We start from the raw sequence: 16,218 nt of genomic DNA, 5'->3' as shown, positions 1-16,218 counted from the left end.
GCCATAGAATAAATGTACATACATATAAAAATGAATTAAAAATAATTTTATTTTGCTATTAGATCCTTGCCAACGTGAAAGAATTTTTAGTGAATTTAACATGGCAATTGACATGTTAAAAGTGTATTTAATTTCTCATTTGAGTCTTGTGTTACACGATTTTCTCATAAGTTCGCTTTCGATCCTTTTCAATGATGTATTGTAAACTCCAATAGCTATGAGTAACTTATTTGATAACGAAATATGATTACGTGCTTAGGAGAACGAAGAAAGGGAGAGTAATCGGTTTCCAGAATGTTACGTTTCATTAGAAGCCACGAACATAATTAATGCTGACGAGACGATCAGCTTGTATCTGTACATTCTATCGTATCGACGTACACACACATAAATGGGCGAAGTTAAAAGCGGTTCGTCTTACGGGTGTCTACGTGATTCTCTGCATCGTCAGAATTTTCGGCACGATGGCATTCCTAGAAATTTTAATACCTTACAATTCTCGTTACGTATCGAATTTCTGAGGATGATGACTTTTAAATAGCAAGTGACGACATTTGTATCATTTTTCTAGCGTGAAAGTTCCTTGAACAATGTCCCAATTTTTCACCTTTCCGAAGGAAATGAACGAAATAGTCGTTTCTTTGATTTCTGATGTATTATAGAGGAATATTTCTTAATTCTAGAATAGGATTATAAAAATCTTAATAGTATTCATTGATAAAAGATAGCTATTGTTTCTTTAATTAGACACGGGAAACGTGATTCGTGGCAGGTTTTAGAATTAGGTGAAGGACTGAAGATTCTCCACACATGAGGATCAACACGAGTTCATAAGAAACGCAAATCAGATCTTTCGTGCTAAATAGTTCAATATCCAATGTCACAAGTCTTGTACTTTGTTTACAGCTTGCAAATACAAATTATGATGTTGACTGCAATATGTTCATTATATTAGGAAATTTGTATGTTATTCTCAGTCAGAAACAAGAAGTTCTAACTATACCTTAATCATACAAATAAATTTGTATATGATTTGTATATATATTACAATGGATATTCAATATTAATTCTTCCTTATAATTTCTTAGACACGATATTTATCGTGTTCCAGACAGATACCAGATTCATTAAATGGAAAAAAATTGTAAAAAAAAGATAATAAATAATGCACTATTACATATACTTTGTGTTAATAAGACTATCGACCGCGAAATATTTGGCAAAGTACTGCTCACGTCTGTGTATTCCTACATCTCTATTTTTAGTGAGCATTAACTGCCATCAAACACTTCTACTACAACGAAACAGTGACTATTTAGTTTGTATACATAAGTACTATGCGAAACTATAAATATAATGTACATATATAGATTTCTGTAAAGAGAATTTCGAATATTTAAAACGTAAAGTTTTTATGGTAATGCAGCTCGTAGAACCTTCGATTGGTAGGGGAAAGTAGTAGTCAACCTTGCTAATAAATTCGTTAAGGAACTGAGTAATAAGTAGGTCACTAAAAGAATCAAGCGCGAACAGAAGCCCTGAACATTAATCATGAACGTTCGCATTGGTTTATGCAATCGAAATCGAAAACGAAAACGGTAGTAAACGTGATGATCGTCACGCGATAAGAATTTGTTGTTTCAGCTTCATTGATGATATCTGAAACAAAATTATTCATTTAATTTTAATTGTAATTTACTTCCTTATTCTGTTTCTTCCGTTTTTATTGTTGAACGAAAACCCGACGTTATCGTAAAATGCTTACAATTGGCAAATTTTTATTTCTGTAATTTATACATGGTGTATTACATGAATCACATTTACCTCAAACTACGTGGTTCAGATCGAAGACAATAATGAAAAAATAACGTATAGAAATAAACTATGAATAATATGATCGCGAAATGCATGGCTAACAGCGATCAATGTGAAATACAAAAAGGGTATTTAGACGTGGTGACTTTTAGCTCTGATCCATCGCGTTGTTTTCGTTCATGCTACTTCCGGTACAATCTTTCTGAATTATTTCGAATAGTGGTTGCAATTCGGGCGTTGCTTTGATCTGCGTTACAAACTCGCACAGTGATGGATTTTTATCTGAAATGGACAGTTATAATTTATGATTGAAATGTGATCATTCTGACGAAATCAAGCTTTGAGAAGAAATATTTTTTACCAGCGTCTGGGATAGTTAACAACGCTGCCACAGCTCTCAACGCCGAGCGTTTAAGTTCGTCCTGTTTCTCATATTCCTGTTTCACTGAATTTGCCTTCACTTTCATTGTACAAGTACTTTTCAGAGGTTCAACTAATCGCTCCAACCCTACACAAGAGCAAAAATTGTATTGATGAAACATAAGAATATTTTTATCTACAAGTATTACTTACTCTGTAGAACTGCTGTGGGACACAATTGGGCAAGTCTGGCAGTCATAAGATATGTCAGCATTTTAATGTCATAGTGATCTCTGAGACCGTTTTCGACATGATTTAAGAAATTGAAAACATCTAGTCGATCCAGACAAGAGTCTAGCAAGGTGTACATACATTCGAAGGCTGCTTTCCTGAGATCTAAACCATCATCCACTGTATGTTTGAAGGGACCCATTTCAACTTCTCTTATTAGTTCTTTCTGCATTAGGAAAAAAGATATAATCAAGTTTCTAATATATTTATACGAAGCTAAGTCTAGAAGCGTAATTTCATTGAGGCAACATGTGGTATGCAGAAATGACGGAGAATTTATCAATTATTATAAAATGAAAGTATATCATTTAACTTCAAAGATACAGCTTTCTAACGAGATTATTTTCATCATCATTTGCACAATGTTTCTGTAGACGAAAATACTTTGCCTTTGAAGAATTAATAATAATGCTCAAGACCTTCATTAATACAGTACCTTTATCTTAGTTTCAGTATAAAGATGTGGTAACACAGAGTCCAATAAATCTCTTATTAGCATCGGCTTATTGTGTGCTGCCGAATTAAATGCAACTAGAGCTACCCTTCTCACATTCAAGTCAGGATCCTCCAAAGCGACTAAGAAACTGCCCATACATTGTTTTAACATAATATCAATTTGTTGCGGCTGTACATAAATAATGACACATTAATCATGTATCGATAGTTGATTCAATGTATGTTTTTATGTTACTTCCACTACCTGATCGGAAATAGTGAATTTAACAGCAGTAACTGTAGTAGTTCTCATAAGTGCAGATGGTGATTTTAATGATTCCTGCAGTCTTGGCAGTAAAGTGGCGGGATCGATCAATGTAAGTTTTCCTAAACACTCTGCTACAACGTTGCGCGTACCTTCTTCGGTACACTCACAGTGCCTGTATAAAAGCATCCAAATCGAAGGCACAAAGTTTTGCAAATGCGATACACCGGATGGACTTGCAGATTGACATGTGATGATCTGTAACGTATCATATTTTCAGTGTATACGTATATGATATTTCTAACGAAAGCAATACAATAAAAATGCTTTTATATATAATATATGGAATTTACCTCTTTTAATGAATGCAAAAGGAGATATTGACGTTTTGGTTGTGCCTCAATTTCTTTTAATATAAATGGTAAATATTCTGGAAGATTACCGACTGCTATGTTTCCTAACGTATAACTAGCTGCCGATTTTACTTCTTCTGATTGGGACGAAAATGAATTCAAAATGATGTGTTTTAAGGAGGCGATCCCACTCAAATCCCTGGTTTGAAAAAGTATAATTAGAAGTATAAAATTAATAAGTAAAATGTTACAAAATTAGATACTACTTACACATGTCTACCTATTTCACCGATAACCAATAGTGCAAAAATATGTTGGGCGTCGGTTTTAGGATTTTGAACGTCCTTCAAAAATTGTTCTACTACCGCCTGAGCTTCTTGATGCCACGTGATGGTTAAAGCAGCAGCGCATTTTGCAAGGGAATGATAAGCTTGCTTGTGAAGTACGGATTGACTAACAGGAGCTATTAACATTGAAAGTAATTCCCTGTAACCAAGACCTGGTATGTCTGCTTGTACTAAAGCTTGGAAGAAATCCAGCATCGAATTCAAGGCCACACCTAAAATATACGTATCATAAAAATTAGCGGTTAATTAAACATCGTTCCATTACAATAGGAGCATCAAATGTTCAAAAATTCATTACCTTGGAGAAGTGGAGATTTTACCAGAACTAATATTTCTGGAAGAATATTATCAGATACCTTCGTCAACGCGACTGGATGTAGCTTAGCGATAGTGGTAAGAAGGTTGAGAGTTAATTGTGCAATATGCAGATCAGTCTCATTCAACAATGCTGGTAATTCTGTGGTAACCTAGTAGAATAATATTTGTTTACAATTTCAATGTTTATTATATGTCATTCTTCTTCTAATTTTTGTTACCTTGTCTAATAAATCTGGGTGAAGAGCTGAACTGTAATTTCGTACTAGAGTGTCCAAAAGTGGCAAAGAACACAGTTTTAAAGCTCGTTGATTCTTCCTGAGAAAAGATCCAAGAATTGGAACTGCTTCGTCCTGTAAAATCGTGGAATAATAATATTCTACATATGAATGAAGTGTAGTGAGTATACTTGTATACGTACCATAATTGGCTGAAGATCTACTCTCAAAGGTGACGATGCTATACATGTTAAAGCTTTTACAGTCGTAAGTCGTGTGATTTCGTTACGAAGTCTATCCAAAAATATAGGGAGGCACACGTGTAATTCATCGGACAAAGTGTCTCCGAAATGCGCAAGAATTTGACCCATGCAGGCAATGGCTCTTTCTTTTACTTCTTGATCAATATCTGCTGTTCTTAATCTCATCAATGTACAACGATATATGTCACCGGATAGTGACGTGAAGTCAAAATAACAGGGTTTATCTAAAGATAAAATAAAGTAATTATTTTAATTTACTTTTAACGCACTAAAATGTTTTTCATAGCTTACCATGCGGTCTAATCACTTGAACAAGTTGCTGCAAAACCAACAATGCTTCTGCAGTGATTTTGTAAAATGGATCTCCAACAGCTGCTATGATCGGAGGCGCTAAAACTGCCATATGAGCGTGAAAAACTTCTGGCTGATGAGTTATTAACAATGTGTGCACGAAGGCTAATGTATCGATTTTCATATTTGACGAAGAATTTTTATCCCCCAAAGAGTATTGTATACCAGGTATTAATGCAGGTATATGATTGCTTAAAGCACCAGGCAACACAAGTACCAATTCTTTCAATAATGAGAAACAGTCTTGTCTTGTTTTAATGCTTTTTTCTTTCATTTGACGATGGATAGCTTTTACTATTAGCGGAACTTGTTGTTGCAACAAGGATATTGGACCGTCATCGTCTTCCATTGCATCTGGATCAAGAGGCACACCCGTAGCTGGTCTCGTCTGTCTTAGGAGTGCAATATACGCATGGAAAATATCAGATTTTACGTTTTCTTCTCTTTCTATAAAAACGGAATGTTTGTTTATATTTTTCTCATATGTTTATTCCTTTGCATATAGAACAATATGTGTTATTATCTATAGATAATACCTTTGAATCTTGAAATCAAAGCTGGTGAAACAACTTTGTAAAGGTCGGGGAGAAGTTCTCGTCTACTAGATACGACAGCTTCAAGACATTTTGCCGCTGCTCTACGAACTTTCCAACTCATGTCATCATCATCTGAATATTCATCTTCCGCATCCTCCTCTCCATCTTCCTCTACTTCCATTACCACACCTTCTCCATCAGACATGTCATTCATGTCATCATCATAATTATAATTTGGGTCATATGTAATGTAAAGCAAACAAATTTCTATAATCTGAAAGCAAATTGAATTTACTAGATTATAAGCGTTCTTAAAGTATCTTAAACGTAGGAAAAGTCACTCACTTTGTTTATATGAGGAGTGATTTCTTTGGGACATCTGTAAACAAAGGACTCAAATGCTTGCAAACAATACTCTCTTAGCTCATCATCATCTTCATTACTATACTGTACAATCAATGGCATGACTCTCTCTATTTGTTCTCCAAATCTGTGCCCTGCTTGACGACTATAATTTTATGGTAAAAATATTAAAAATATATAAATGCATACATAAAAGCTGTTTCTAAAAACACTTACCAAATAGAAGCAATGCACTGTATATAAGTACGTATCACATTCTTTGCAGTTTGTGTAGTAAGACCTTCGAGTAAATGATCAAGAAGTTTATTGTACAAATAATTGTTACTCGAAGTCAAAAGGTGACTCAATGCCACTATAGTACGCTTCCGAACTGCTTGACGTGGAGAAGAAAGTTGTGGTAATAAAGCAGCCAAAATAATAGAATGAAACGTGACTAGTAGAGCACCAAATCTAGACAATAAATCAGCCACAATATCAAGAGCTTCAAGTTGTACAGACACATCCTCCTGCTATGTAAAATATATAATTAGTGTTTTTATTTCAAATTCATAACTCAGTGTTATAACTAGATTGTAGATATTTATAGAGCCTAGTAAATAAAATAAAAAAGGAAATGATATAGTTTTAACATATTATTTCCATATTTCTTTTAAATGTAAATATGTTTTAGCTGCATAAATATCAGCAGTCTAGTTATAACGATAATTACCTTTTCTATAGCACTGCTAAGTCGGCCAGTTATTCTTTTACAAACATTTGCAACAAGCGCACTGGATCCTGAAGGAAGCTCAGAGATTACAGTCTTCAAACCGATACTGGAGATATCCCTCAATTGTTCCTTATCCGATACCATATTGGTGCACAGTGCATCTACAATAGTTTCCACTTGGTACTCCTTTACCTTATTGACCAATGGGCCCAAACTGAAATCGGACACGTTTCTGTAATCGTGTCCAGATACAAAGAAAATCTTGCGAACGCAAGAAAGAACTTAACACTATCTATTTTCATCTTAATCTACTTATAAATGTACCATTTTACTGCAAGATTTTGTACTTCTCCATTCTTGTCTTCCAACAGTTTTAAAAGCATTTTAACAACTTTGCGTTCTGAGTCATCATCCAATTTGATGCTGTCTTTTTGTAATTCACTCATTAGATCATTAGTTGCCATAAATCTAAAATCTTTGTCGCTGGATGTCATCTAAGATAATAAACTTCTATTAGAATGCGGTATAAAAATAAAACATAAAATTACAAATTAAATATTTAAATAATAATCTTTATTTCACATTTATAAGAAAAATTATACAAAGATACATAAATACATATGAAATTAAAGAAATAACACAGAAAAAACGATTCAAAATTTACAGTTTTTACGATTATAGATCATTGTTAATATATAAAAACTTAACTTCTACATTGAAAAAATTAAACAGCATTTTATACAAATCATCTTTGTGACAGCTGAGAACACCTTTGTTTTTCATTACAACATACAAATCTACCAATGCAACGAATAATAATAAAATATTTGACTATATTTTAACGCAAAAAGAGACAAATTTAAAGAAATACATCGTCGTTGCCTGTAACATATTTAGTAAAGATTTTGAAGCTCGTAGAATATTCTTTATGGGAATAAAGCAAGGTTATGCAGAACTTGGATATCATCACCGGTTTAGATGTTTAACGTTTTTGTTATTATCTTAAAACGATTAACCAAAAAGCTCGTAATACTGAAGAACAATAAAAATGTATGCTCGAAAAAAGTGTATTCAATACCTTTTCCAGCAAGTTTGCGATTTGATAAGAGACACTAGCCATGATTGAAAACTTTTTCACAGCCGGTTACAGTTGTCGTTCCAATAATCTACGTTACAACTGAACGGAAAAAAAAAGAAAATTCACGACGTCTCGTGGGAACTTAAAGGACACTGAATTCGTTTTCGTTTATTTAGTAATGGATTCAGTGTTAGAAACGGTGTTTTAATGAAATTTCGCCATCGGCAGCATTTCAATACTGCAAATCTTTACCGCAACTGACCGCAACTTCGACTGCCAAAATTTAGATGATAATTCTGCGTTCCTAAACCTATCCAAACAAAATGGAGAGAGAAAGAAATATAGAAACGTTATTGTAATTGGTTGCCTCGTTTCTTTTAGATCTTAAATTCACATGAATAAAATATATTTACATAATAAATAACAAATACTTTGTTAGTTTTTAATAAATAAACTTAGAATCATATAAAATAAAAAATAGATAATTATGTGGGAAAAATATGGGCAAATTGTTTTCTAAACTTAAGAATATCACTCAATTTTTTACAATTTCACAAACTTTAAACCTTAGGATTTATCTGTGTTTGTATTGTTAAAAGTTATAATATTAAAAACATGTTAACATTGATATAGTTTAGACATGTATTTCATTATTTTAGAAGTTATTAAGTTTGAAGTTTTACCTTGAGTCTCTCCTAAAACAACTAAACTTTAAAAGTCTTTATCACATAACAGTAAAAAAATATAACTTAGCAGTATCTACATTAGTCTTAAAAAAATAAATAATTATTGTACTGAGTGGTAATAAAGAATATTATAAAATTATGACTGTATATTAATTTCAGTCTGATTCATTTCCACCTTCCTCACTCTTGCTGTGACCTGCAGTCTCCTCCTAAAAATGCATTGTTAAATAAACTATACAGATCACAGATTTATAGAAAGATATTTCTTTAAAATACCTGAATATCTGTAGTCTCTTTGGAAGAATTCTGATTGAGGAAACAGGTGATAGGCTTCTGCCACTCAGGTGTTTCTCTTGGATGGTAAGGATTACCACCCGAGTAACTCTTTCCTGAAATTACACTCACGTTTGTATTCATATTGTAAATAAATAAATATACAAAAATGTAAGGTTTACCTTTATTACTTCCTGCAGACTTTTTGACAGGAGTACTCTTGCCCACGTTTTTACTTGGTGCTTTAGCGCCAACAGCTAAAAATGATTGCAAAATATGATTTTTTACTAAATCGATCATGTTCCGTTTTTACAGCAAATAAAAACAGCATCATAATTTCAAATTTATAAAACTGATCTAACGACAAACATTAAGATCGAAGATTCGATCGAATATAGAACAATGAAGAGGCGAACAAAGAGATGGTAAAAATTGTTTTGAAATCTGACAGATATGATAGTTTTTAAAACAATTACTCACCTTTCACCGGTACACGATCTGCCTTTGTTCTCACCATACTTGTTTATACAAAAATATAAGATCTATAAAATTAGTGGATCGAAAAAACCGCGACAATGTGACAAGATTTCACTGTGATTTACGTTATTTGGATGATTTGAACCGCTGCGAACCCCTGTTGCTAATTGTTGCCAATCGTAGCATGTTGAACCAGGTGAGCCACTCTAAAAATGGTAATAATACAAAAGCCTAAAAGTTTGAAATATTTAAGAATGAAAGAATTGTTCTTACAAATTTAACAAAGTTTGAAAGCTTCGAATAGTAAGAATTCCAAAACTGGAGATGGTATAAAATGTATCACATTTCTGATACTACTTGCCTCGCTAAATCTTTAAATCTTAATCTATATATATAAGTAAAAAATATAGACAACATAACAATACGATAGTTTTTATTAAAAAAAGAGATCTGTCATTGCCAATTATAACAATCTCAATTAAGCAAAAATACTTTCCAAACGACTTCACAGTCGGAGGAACATTCAGTTTTATTCCAAACACGTTTTTGCGTTATATACGTAAAATAACAATACATTCGACATCAATTAGTGATATTATTTTTAACAAATCTTTGATAGACCATACATTATCCAAATTTTATAGTTATATGATACATTTCATGAAATTTTGAGTATGATGTATATAACATAAATGCAGAGGTTCAACAAGTAATTATTCTATCCTTCCTTCATCATGTCGTAATTATAATACTGATACGGCGCAATCTTATCAGTTTGAAATAATCATCTCATTCAGGGAAAAGAATATATGGACGTTTATGTTAATTAATTATATAAAAAAAAAATAAAGACAAACTAAAATTACGTAAAATAATTTATATATGTATACATATAACTACATATGTCTATGTTACATCGAACAGGCCTTTTGTTTCTTGAATGACATATATACCTCAAATATAACAATGCTGTCTTTAGATGGTTATATAAAAGGTTTCATCTTGGACAGTGACTTTGTACTTTGTTGGTACAAAGATAAGCTTTGAAAGAATTTTGCGTACGTTTTCGTGCGAAAAATATAGCTATGTCGATAAATATATATCATATAACTTAATTTTAATACTGAATCACAGAGACCCGTCGAAGGGTAAGCAATAAATTATATCCTTAAGAGAAAACTGGCATGCCTATTGGGAAAGAATTTGTGCTCACATCAGAAGGGAAGCAACACCAAATTTGAACGGACTGTTTCATACTCTGTCTAATATTTGAAGACTTTACAAATTGTGAACAAACGCATGTCTTCTTTCTCCAAATATTTCACGACTTTTCTTTCATCTCAATATACACGGAAATGTTTGAAACATTAAGAAGCAGCTCTAAAGAAACAAGCGCAAAAATGACATTTGAAGTTATTAATGTAGCTATTACTTTCAACCGTTGTTCCAACGATTTAACAATGAGTGAATACAATCTCTTAGTTTTTTTGACAATGAGTAAAATACAATTCTTGCTCTAAATCTATGAGATTGAAGGTATTTCGAAGTTAACACTAAGATTCTCGGATTGTGCTAACTTAACGATCGTTGACAATTTCACTGCGACTCGAGCAGCTTCATCGAGATCATCAATGGGGACAATTTTCAAACCTGCGTTTGCAATAAGCGCTTTCGCCTCATCTACGTTCGTCCCCTGAAGAATGAAAGAGTTACAGTGTAATATTTTATCGTATTAATTGCTATGCATGATAAATTATTTGAAAATTTTATAGTTAAAGCACCTGTAATCGGACGACAACCGGAATTTTTAAGCTAAGTTCTTTAGTCGCAGCTATAATTCCTTCTGCAATAACATCACACCTCATTATACCACCGAAAATGTTGACTAAAAGAGCATGGACCTGTATTGATAGAAATAAAGAATGAATATTGATATTAATGATGTCGTTTTTAAAGTATGAATATTGATTACTCACTCGTTCATCAGATGTAATGATTTTAAATGCTTCCTTTACAGCGGAAGTAGATGCACCACCACCTACATCTAAGAAGTTGGCTGGCTCTCCTCCATGTAATTTAATGATATCCATAGTAGCCATGGCTAAACCAGCTCCATTAACCATGCAACCAATGTTACCATCGAGTGCAATGTAATTTAAGTCATACTTTGCAGCTTCAACTTCTTTGGGATCTTCCTGAGACCAATCTCTCAAACTAAATAAGTCTTTTTGCCTGAACTCAGCATTATCATCGAATCTGCACTTGCAGTCCAATGCAAAGTCTAAAGTAATTATAATTTGTTAATTTAATATCTTTTCAAAATATAACAAATTACGCTATTTTTAACGAAACATACAATTTCCATTAATATCCTCTGCAAGAGGATTCACTTCTAATAAAAGAGCATCTTTCTTCAGGAACAATTGATACAAATTTATAATAATACTCGAAATGTAATCTTTAACATTTTGAAGACCAAGTTTAACGGCGATGCGTTCCGCTTGATCTTTCGTAATCCCTTTTTCAATATCAATAGGTTCGTACATTATAGCACTAGGATTTGTTGCTGCAACCTCTTCAATATTTACACCACCTTGGCTTGAAGCAATTATAACTGGACCCTTTAAAGATTTTGGTATTAAAAATTGCAATTCTATCGATTGATATTATGTCCACTGTGCAACTTACACCAAAGGCTCTTTCCATCATGACTGCCAAGTAATATTCTTTTCGAGGGAACATACGTTGTGTTACCATTACAGCATTACATATCCTACCTGCTTCTCCTGTCTGTTTTGTAATCAGCAATTTACCTAACATTTGACTTGCTAATTTCTTTGCTTCTTCTGGTCTATAAATCAGAGAGGAACAAATAGTGTAAACACACAGTAAGAAAATATCTAATTATAATTAGTCTGTTACACATAGCAATAACTTACGTTTCACACATCTTCACACCACTAACATTGGTACCCTTAAAATGTCCTTTTCCCCTTCCACCAGCTAAAACTTGAGCCTTCAATACAATGTCTTTGCTTTTTAAGTCTGCTGCAAGTTTTGCAGCTTCATCTGGAGTTTTAGCAACTCCAAATTTAGGAGTTGGTACACCAGCTTCATTTAGAAGACTGTAACTGATGTGTTCATGGACATTTAAATTCCTGACTGGCTGTTTCACTAAGTTTGTCGTACATCCCAGTATCTGTGAATGAAATTCAATTACTAATTTAATTGTCTATAAACAAACAAGTGTATGTTTAAAAATATTATTGGAATGTCAACAATGCAAAACACTGTTATTGGTACTTTGTAAACTTCAAACAGACTTTGGACGGTAAGATTTAAAAATAATCTGAACTCGAAGACCAACCAGTGGTAATGACCTACATACTTTTAATTTGATCCTCTGTCACCCCTGACTTATTCTGCTTTCAATAGAGAAATAGCTCAAACGATCACAACAAACGAACGAAAATAACATTTCATGAAAAATAAACATTACAAAACAGAAAAAATAAAATTGATAAGACAATCCGCGAAACCTGTTAAGTGACTTAAAAGTACGAAAAAGACGATTATGCAAGAAAGAGAGTAGAAAAAAAAACAATGAACAACGATCTTCGATTATTCGAATGATTCGAAATTTTAGAAAAGTTTGACAGTCCTTAACGAATTTGACAAGTAGTTCATGATGGTTTCGTGTAATTAAATAATAGATAATTAAATACATTGACATGTCAGAGTTAATGACTAAAGAGCGAAGGGAGTAATGTGGAAATGACTGGGATAGCATTGCATAAGTGTCACACTCGTATTTCATGGAAAAATCGAGTTTCGTATGAGGCCACGATCTTTGGCTTCAAATTGGCTGACCCTGGCGCCCAATTTAGCAGACTACAGATATGTAATATGGCGATTATTCTTCTTATGAATCACTGGTTCTAAGTTTCCTTGAATTTTGGGAGACGTAAACGAGTAGCGTGTGCTCGCGCAAGTATGGAAAATCACGTAAAATATTTGAATTTTGCGTATGATTCGTTGAACGTACCTTGGACCCGTTGAATCGGGTAAAATTTTCAACGAGCGAAACGGTCCGCGACAACATGGTAGCCATCTTATCAAAGCAATGGCAGTGGACTGCCAAGTGTGAGCTGCGTCTTCGGGTCCCCACCTTCCTTGACGTTTCCTGTAAAAACATGACGCAAACTCCGCGGGCACAATGTGCGTAGTGGCGGCACCACTTTTCTGCACAGTCGATTATTTAAACTTGAACCGCTTGAAACATTAAACGTAAAATGGAGCAAGCAGAATAAAACTTGAATGGTAATTTTAATTTAAGCGATAGTAATACTTCATTTCAGTGAACGAATAACGACTCTGGAAAGTAGAATAAATTATTACGCTTGTGAATCTGAAAACAATATTTATTCTTTACAATTATATTAGTATATAAATTTGATGATTATAAAAGATATAAAAATGATGGGAAATTATAGATTTTATACGTTGTAGAACAGACTTAATAAAAGTAAAAGTAAAAATGGCACAAAAGGATTACATATCTTGAAACAATTATTTAAAAAAATATATAAAGGCAATTCAATTTGATTCTTAACATTTTTTATCGGACTTTGTTTCTGATTCTTTGCATTCTTTGTCTTTCGAATCGGATTTTTCCCTACTTGTGAATGAAATATCTAAATTTAAGGAATTCGTTAACTTTACTATTGTTGCTATTTTTACAGCCGCTTCAGCGGCCGCGGAGAAATCGTCCACGGAAATAACTTTTAATTGCGCTGCACGGATCAATTCGTTTCCTTCTTTCACATTAGTTCCCTATGAAGAAAACGGAGAGTGAAGAAATTGATAGCAACTTTCTATTACCTTCCATTACCTGCAATCTTACAATTACTGGAACAGTCAAATTTAAATCTTTGGATGCGTTGATGATTCCTTCAGCAATTATATCGCACCTCATGATACCTCCAAATATGTTCACGAAAATGGCTTCAACCTGAATATAAAATAATAAGGATTTGATATAAAAGATGCTTCAGAATTATGGATATCAATTTTACTTGTACACAGAATTTATGAAATTCTTGTTTTGTCTATTTAAGTTTGCATTCGTTACGATATTAGTACATTTTATACGTGTTAATTAAAGGGTACATCAATGCTTTTATTTTTTTTAGCATTCTTGAAAACACCTTTGGATCAGAGACGATTATTTTGAAGGCTTGCTTAACAGCTTCTGCGGTAGCACTTCCGCCCACGTCCAAGAAGTTGGCAGGCATACCTCCATAAAATTGTATTATATCCATAGTAGCCATTGCCAGCCCAGCACCATTCACCATGCAACCTATGTTCCCATCCAAAGCTATATAACTTAAATTGTATTTTGTTGCTTCAACCTCGTTAGGATTCATCTGTGTAAGATCCTGAAGCGCGAATAGCTCTTTCTGCCTGAATTCAGAGCTATCATCAAAAGAGCATTTACAATCTAGGGCAAAATCTAGAAACGTACAATGTACATTTCACTAAAGGTCAAAGTAAAAAGTATCCGAGCATTGGAAATTTTCAGGATAATCTTTTTACATACACTCCCCACAAAGGTCCAATGCAAATGGATTAATCTCCAGTAATAGAGCATCTTTTTCAATAAATAACTCATAAAGATTACAAATAATCGAGGAAGTGATTTCTTTGGCATCTCCTTCCATGTCTAATTTTTTTGCAACGAGTTCTGCTTGCTCAACTGTTAAACCTTCCATGATATTAATTGGTATATATGAAATTGCTTCTGGGTTCGTGGCGGCGATATCTTCGATATTTACACCACCTTGTTTCGATACGATTATAACTGGCCCCTATAAAATAGTATTCTGTTTAATTTTGGATTACATTTAACAAGAAAAATTGAAGTTTGTTGCAACTCACATCAAAACTAGTTTCTAACATCACTGCCATGTAATATTCTTTGCGCGGAAACATTCTCGTTGTTACCATTACTGAATTACAAATTCTTCCAGCTTGCCCAGTTTGTTTTGTTATCAATAATTTGCCTATCATATTACTGGAGATCTCCTTGGCTTGTTCAGGACTACAAATGGTGTTCAATGTAGGCGTTAAAATGTGAGTTTAAAATTAAGTAACAACTTATTTTAATTTTTAATTAGACTCACGTTTCACACATAACAACGCCGCTGACATTGGTATCTTTAAAATGCCCCAATCCACGGCCTCCAGTTAGTACTTGTGCTTTTAAAACGATATCTTTTGACTTCAAATCGGCAGCTATTTTAGCAGCCTCTTCTGGCGTTTTAGCTACTCCAAAAGGAGGAGTCGGAATTCCAGCTTTCTTCAATAAAGTATACGCAATATTTTCATGAACTTGCAAACGCCGATTTGATTGAACATTAACAGACGACTGGGCTAGAAGCTGAAGAAATATTTTTCTTAATAATCAATGAAACAATTCAATTGTATAGGTACAAAAGTAGGAAAGATGTAGAAACATCTACCTGTTTGTTTATCCTTCGAGTACAGAATGACAGCAGCGATGACATTGTGATTGATATGTTAGCGACAATTAATTTAAAATGATATCTATGTAAAAAAGGATTTACTTAATTTATACATGTAGAAAATCGTTTGGCTTTTATGTGGACGTTGCGCTGCGCTGCTCGTACATGCTACAAGAAATTCTGTTTATGAAATTCATTGTATGAAATCTTCAAGTTATTAGTTTTAGGAAAAAGATTTACTATTTACAAGCCGAGCACGATTAAATCGAGTAGGCAATGAACGCAGAATGTATACCCCTTTGTTTTATGACAATGATAAGTATACGATTACGTAGTTGACTTTACTTCATGTAGATAATAGCTGGACGTACAACTATATTTACATTGGGAAAGTATCACGACAATGGAATTTATTGTGTACCATAATCTCTTCACTGACCAATTTAATAAATATATCATAAATAAATTTATGAAAATATCGTCAAACTTTTTAACAAGGCATTTCATTGTAAATTAATGTAAATTCATTGGGAATAAATTTAATGGAAAAGCAACTTCA

The 16,218-nt window shown here is 33.2% G+C and overlaps 3 protein-coding genes and 1 long non-coding RNA gene across 6 annotated transcripts; 1 reads left to right on the top strand and 3 right to left on the bottom strand.

The window, feature by feature from the left end:
• On the bottom strand, positions 1–8,014 carry Cand1 (Cullin-associated and neddylation-dissociated 1). Of its 3 annotated transcripts, XR_013002623.1 has the most exons (18): positions 7,700–8,014; positions 6,946–7,115; positions 6,622–6,835; positions 6,129–6,421; positions 5,895–6,057; positions 5,550–5,823; positions 4,954–5,460; positions 4,603–4,886; positions 4,403–4,534; positions 4,165–4,333; positions 3,790–4,078; positions 3,520–3,718; positions 3,167–3,424; positions 2,903–3,091; positions 2,389–2,632; positions 2,177–2,323; positions 1,825–2,097; positions 1–1,659 (listed from the first exon to the last, which is right to left on the bottom strand). XR_013002623.1 is itself a non-coding variant. In XM_076385192.1 (17 exons), the coding sequence occupies exons 1-17, from the start codon at positions 7,739–7,741 to the stop codon at positions 1,964–1,966; spliced, it is 3,708 nt and encodes a 1,235-aa protein (XP_076241307.1). In that variant the 5' UTR covers positions 7,742–8,014; the 3' UTR covers positions 1,693–1,963. The 3 variants fall into 3 exon arrangements, 2 of the variants coding, with proteins under 2 accessions (XP_076241307.1, XP_076241308.1); XM_076385192.1 differs by lacking the exon at positions 1–1,659 and having other exon boundaries at positions 1,693–2,097; XM_076385193.1 differs by lacking the exon at positions 1–1,659 and having other exon boundaries at positions 1,693–2,097; positions 6,129–6,418.
• A 200-nt stretch (positions 8,015–8,214) lies between these two features.
• LOC143183642 (uncharacterized) lies at positions 8,215–9,362 on the bottom strand. The gene is made up of 4 exons (XM_076385289.1): positions 9,139–9,362; positions 8,841–8,915; positions 8,662–8,774; positions 8,215–8,594 (listed from the first exon to the last, which is right to left on the bottom strand). Exons 1-4 carry the CDS (start codon positions 9,173–9,175, stop codon positions 8,541–8,543), a joined length of 279 nt encoding a protein of 92 aa, XP_076241404.1. The 5' UTR covers positions 9,176–9,362; the 3' UTR covers positions 8,215–8,540.
• A 630-nt stretch (positions 9,363–9,992) lies between these two features.
• Positions 9,993–15,906, bottom strand: Scsbetaa (Succinyl-coenzyme A synthetase beta subunit, ADP-forming). Its single transcript, XM_076386021.1, is given in 14 exon segments — positions 9,993–10,828; positions 10,917–11,036; positions 11,112–11,416; positions 11,492–11,756; positions 11,824–11,986; positions 12,075–12,334; positions 13,181–13,255; positions 13,257–13,318; positions 14,027–14,148; positions 14,374–14,647; positions 14,735–15,002; positions 15,073–15,235; positions 15,318–15,574; positions 15,657–15,906. Coding segments are annotated over 14 exon segments (2,550 nt in total). The 5' UTR covers positions 15,702–15,906; the 3' UTR covers positions 9,993–10,657.
• LOC143184067 (uncharacterized) lies at positions 13,357–14,408 on the top strand. Its single transcript, XR_013002714.1, has 3 exons — positions 13,357–13,455; positions 13,878–14,212; positions 14,328–14,408. It is a non-coding gene; the product is annotated as an uncharacterized LOC143184067 (long non-coding RNA).
• Positions 15,907–16,218: the final 312 nt, after the last annotated feature.

This window comes from Calliopsis andreniformis, chromosome 9, assembly GCF_051401765.1.
Source record: "Calliopsis andreniformis isolate RMS-2024a chromosome 9, iyCalAndr_principal, whole genome shotgun sequence".
In the NCBI taxonomy this organism is placed as follows: Eukaryota; Metazoa; Arthropoda; class Insecta; order Hymenoptera; family Andrenidae; genus Calliopsis; species Calliopsis andreniformis.
This window is presented reverse-complemented; position numbering and strand designations above follow the sequence as displayed.

What these genes read in the sequence shown, in the direction of transcription:
- Cand1 (XM_076385192.1), bottom strand. Translation starts at nt 7,741, where the DNA reads ATGGCTAGTGTCTCTTATCAAATCGCAAACTTGCTGGAAAAG. An exon ending in TTTGATTTCAAGATTCAAAG is followed by an intron (nt 5,461 to 5,549) that starts GTATTATCTATA and finishes CCGTTTTTATAG; the next exon opens with AAAGAGAAGAAAACGTAAAA. An exon ending in TAGATCTTCAGCCAATTATG is followed by an intron (nt 4,535 to 4,602) that starts GTACGTATACAA and finishes ACGATTTTACAG; the next exon opens with GACGAAGCAGTTCCAATTCT.
- LOC143183642 (XM_076385289.1), bottom strand. Translation starts at nt 9,175, where the DNA reads ATGGTGAGAACAAAGGCAGATCGTGTACCGGTGAAAG. An exon ending in AGATCGTGTACCGGTGAAAG is followed by an intron (nt 8,916 to 9,138) that starts GTGAGTAATTGT and finishes AATCATTTTTAG; the next exon opens with CTGTTGGCGCTAAAGCACCA. An exon ending in AAGAGACTACAGATATTCAG is followed by an intron (nt 8,595 to 8,661) that starts GTATTTTAAAGA and finishes ATGCATTTTTAG; the next exon opens with GAGGAGACTGCAGGTCACAG.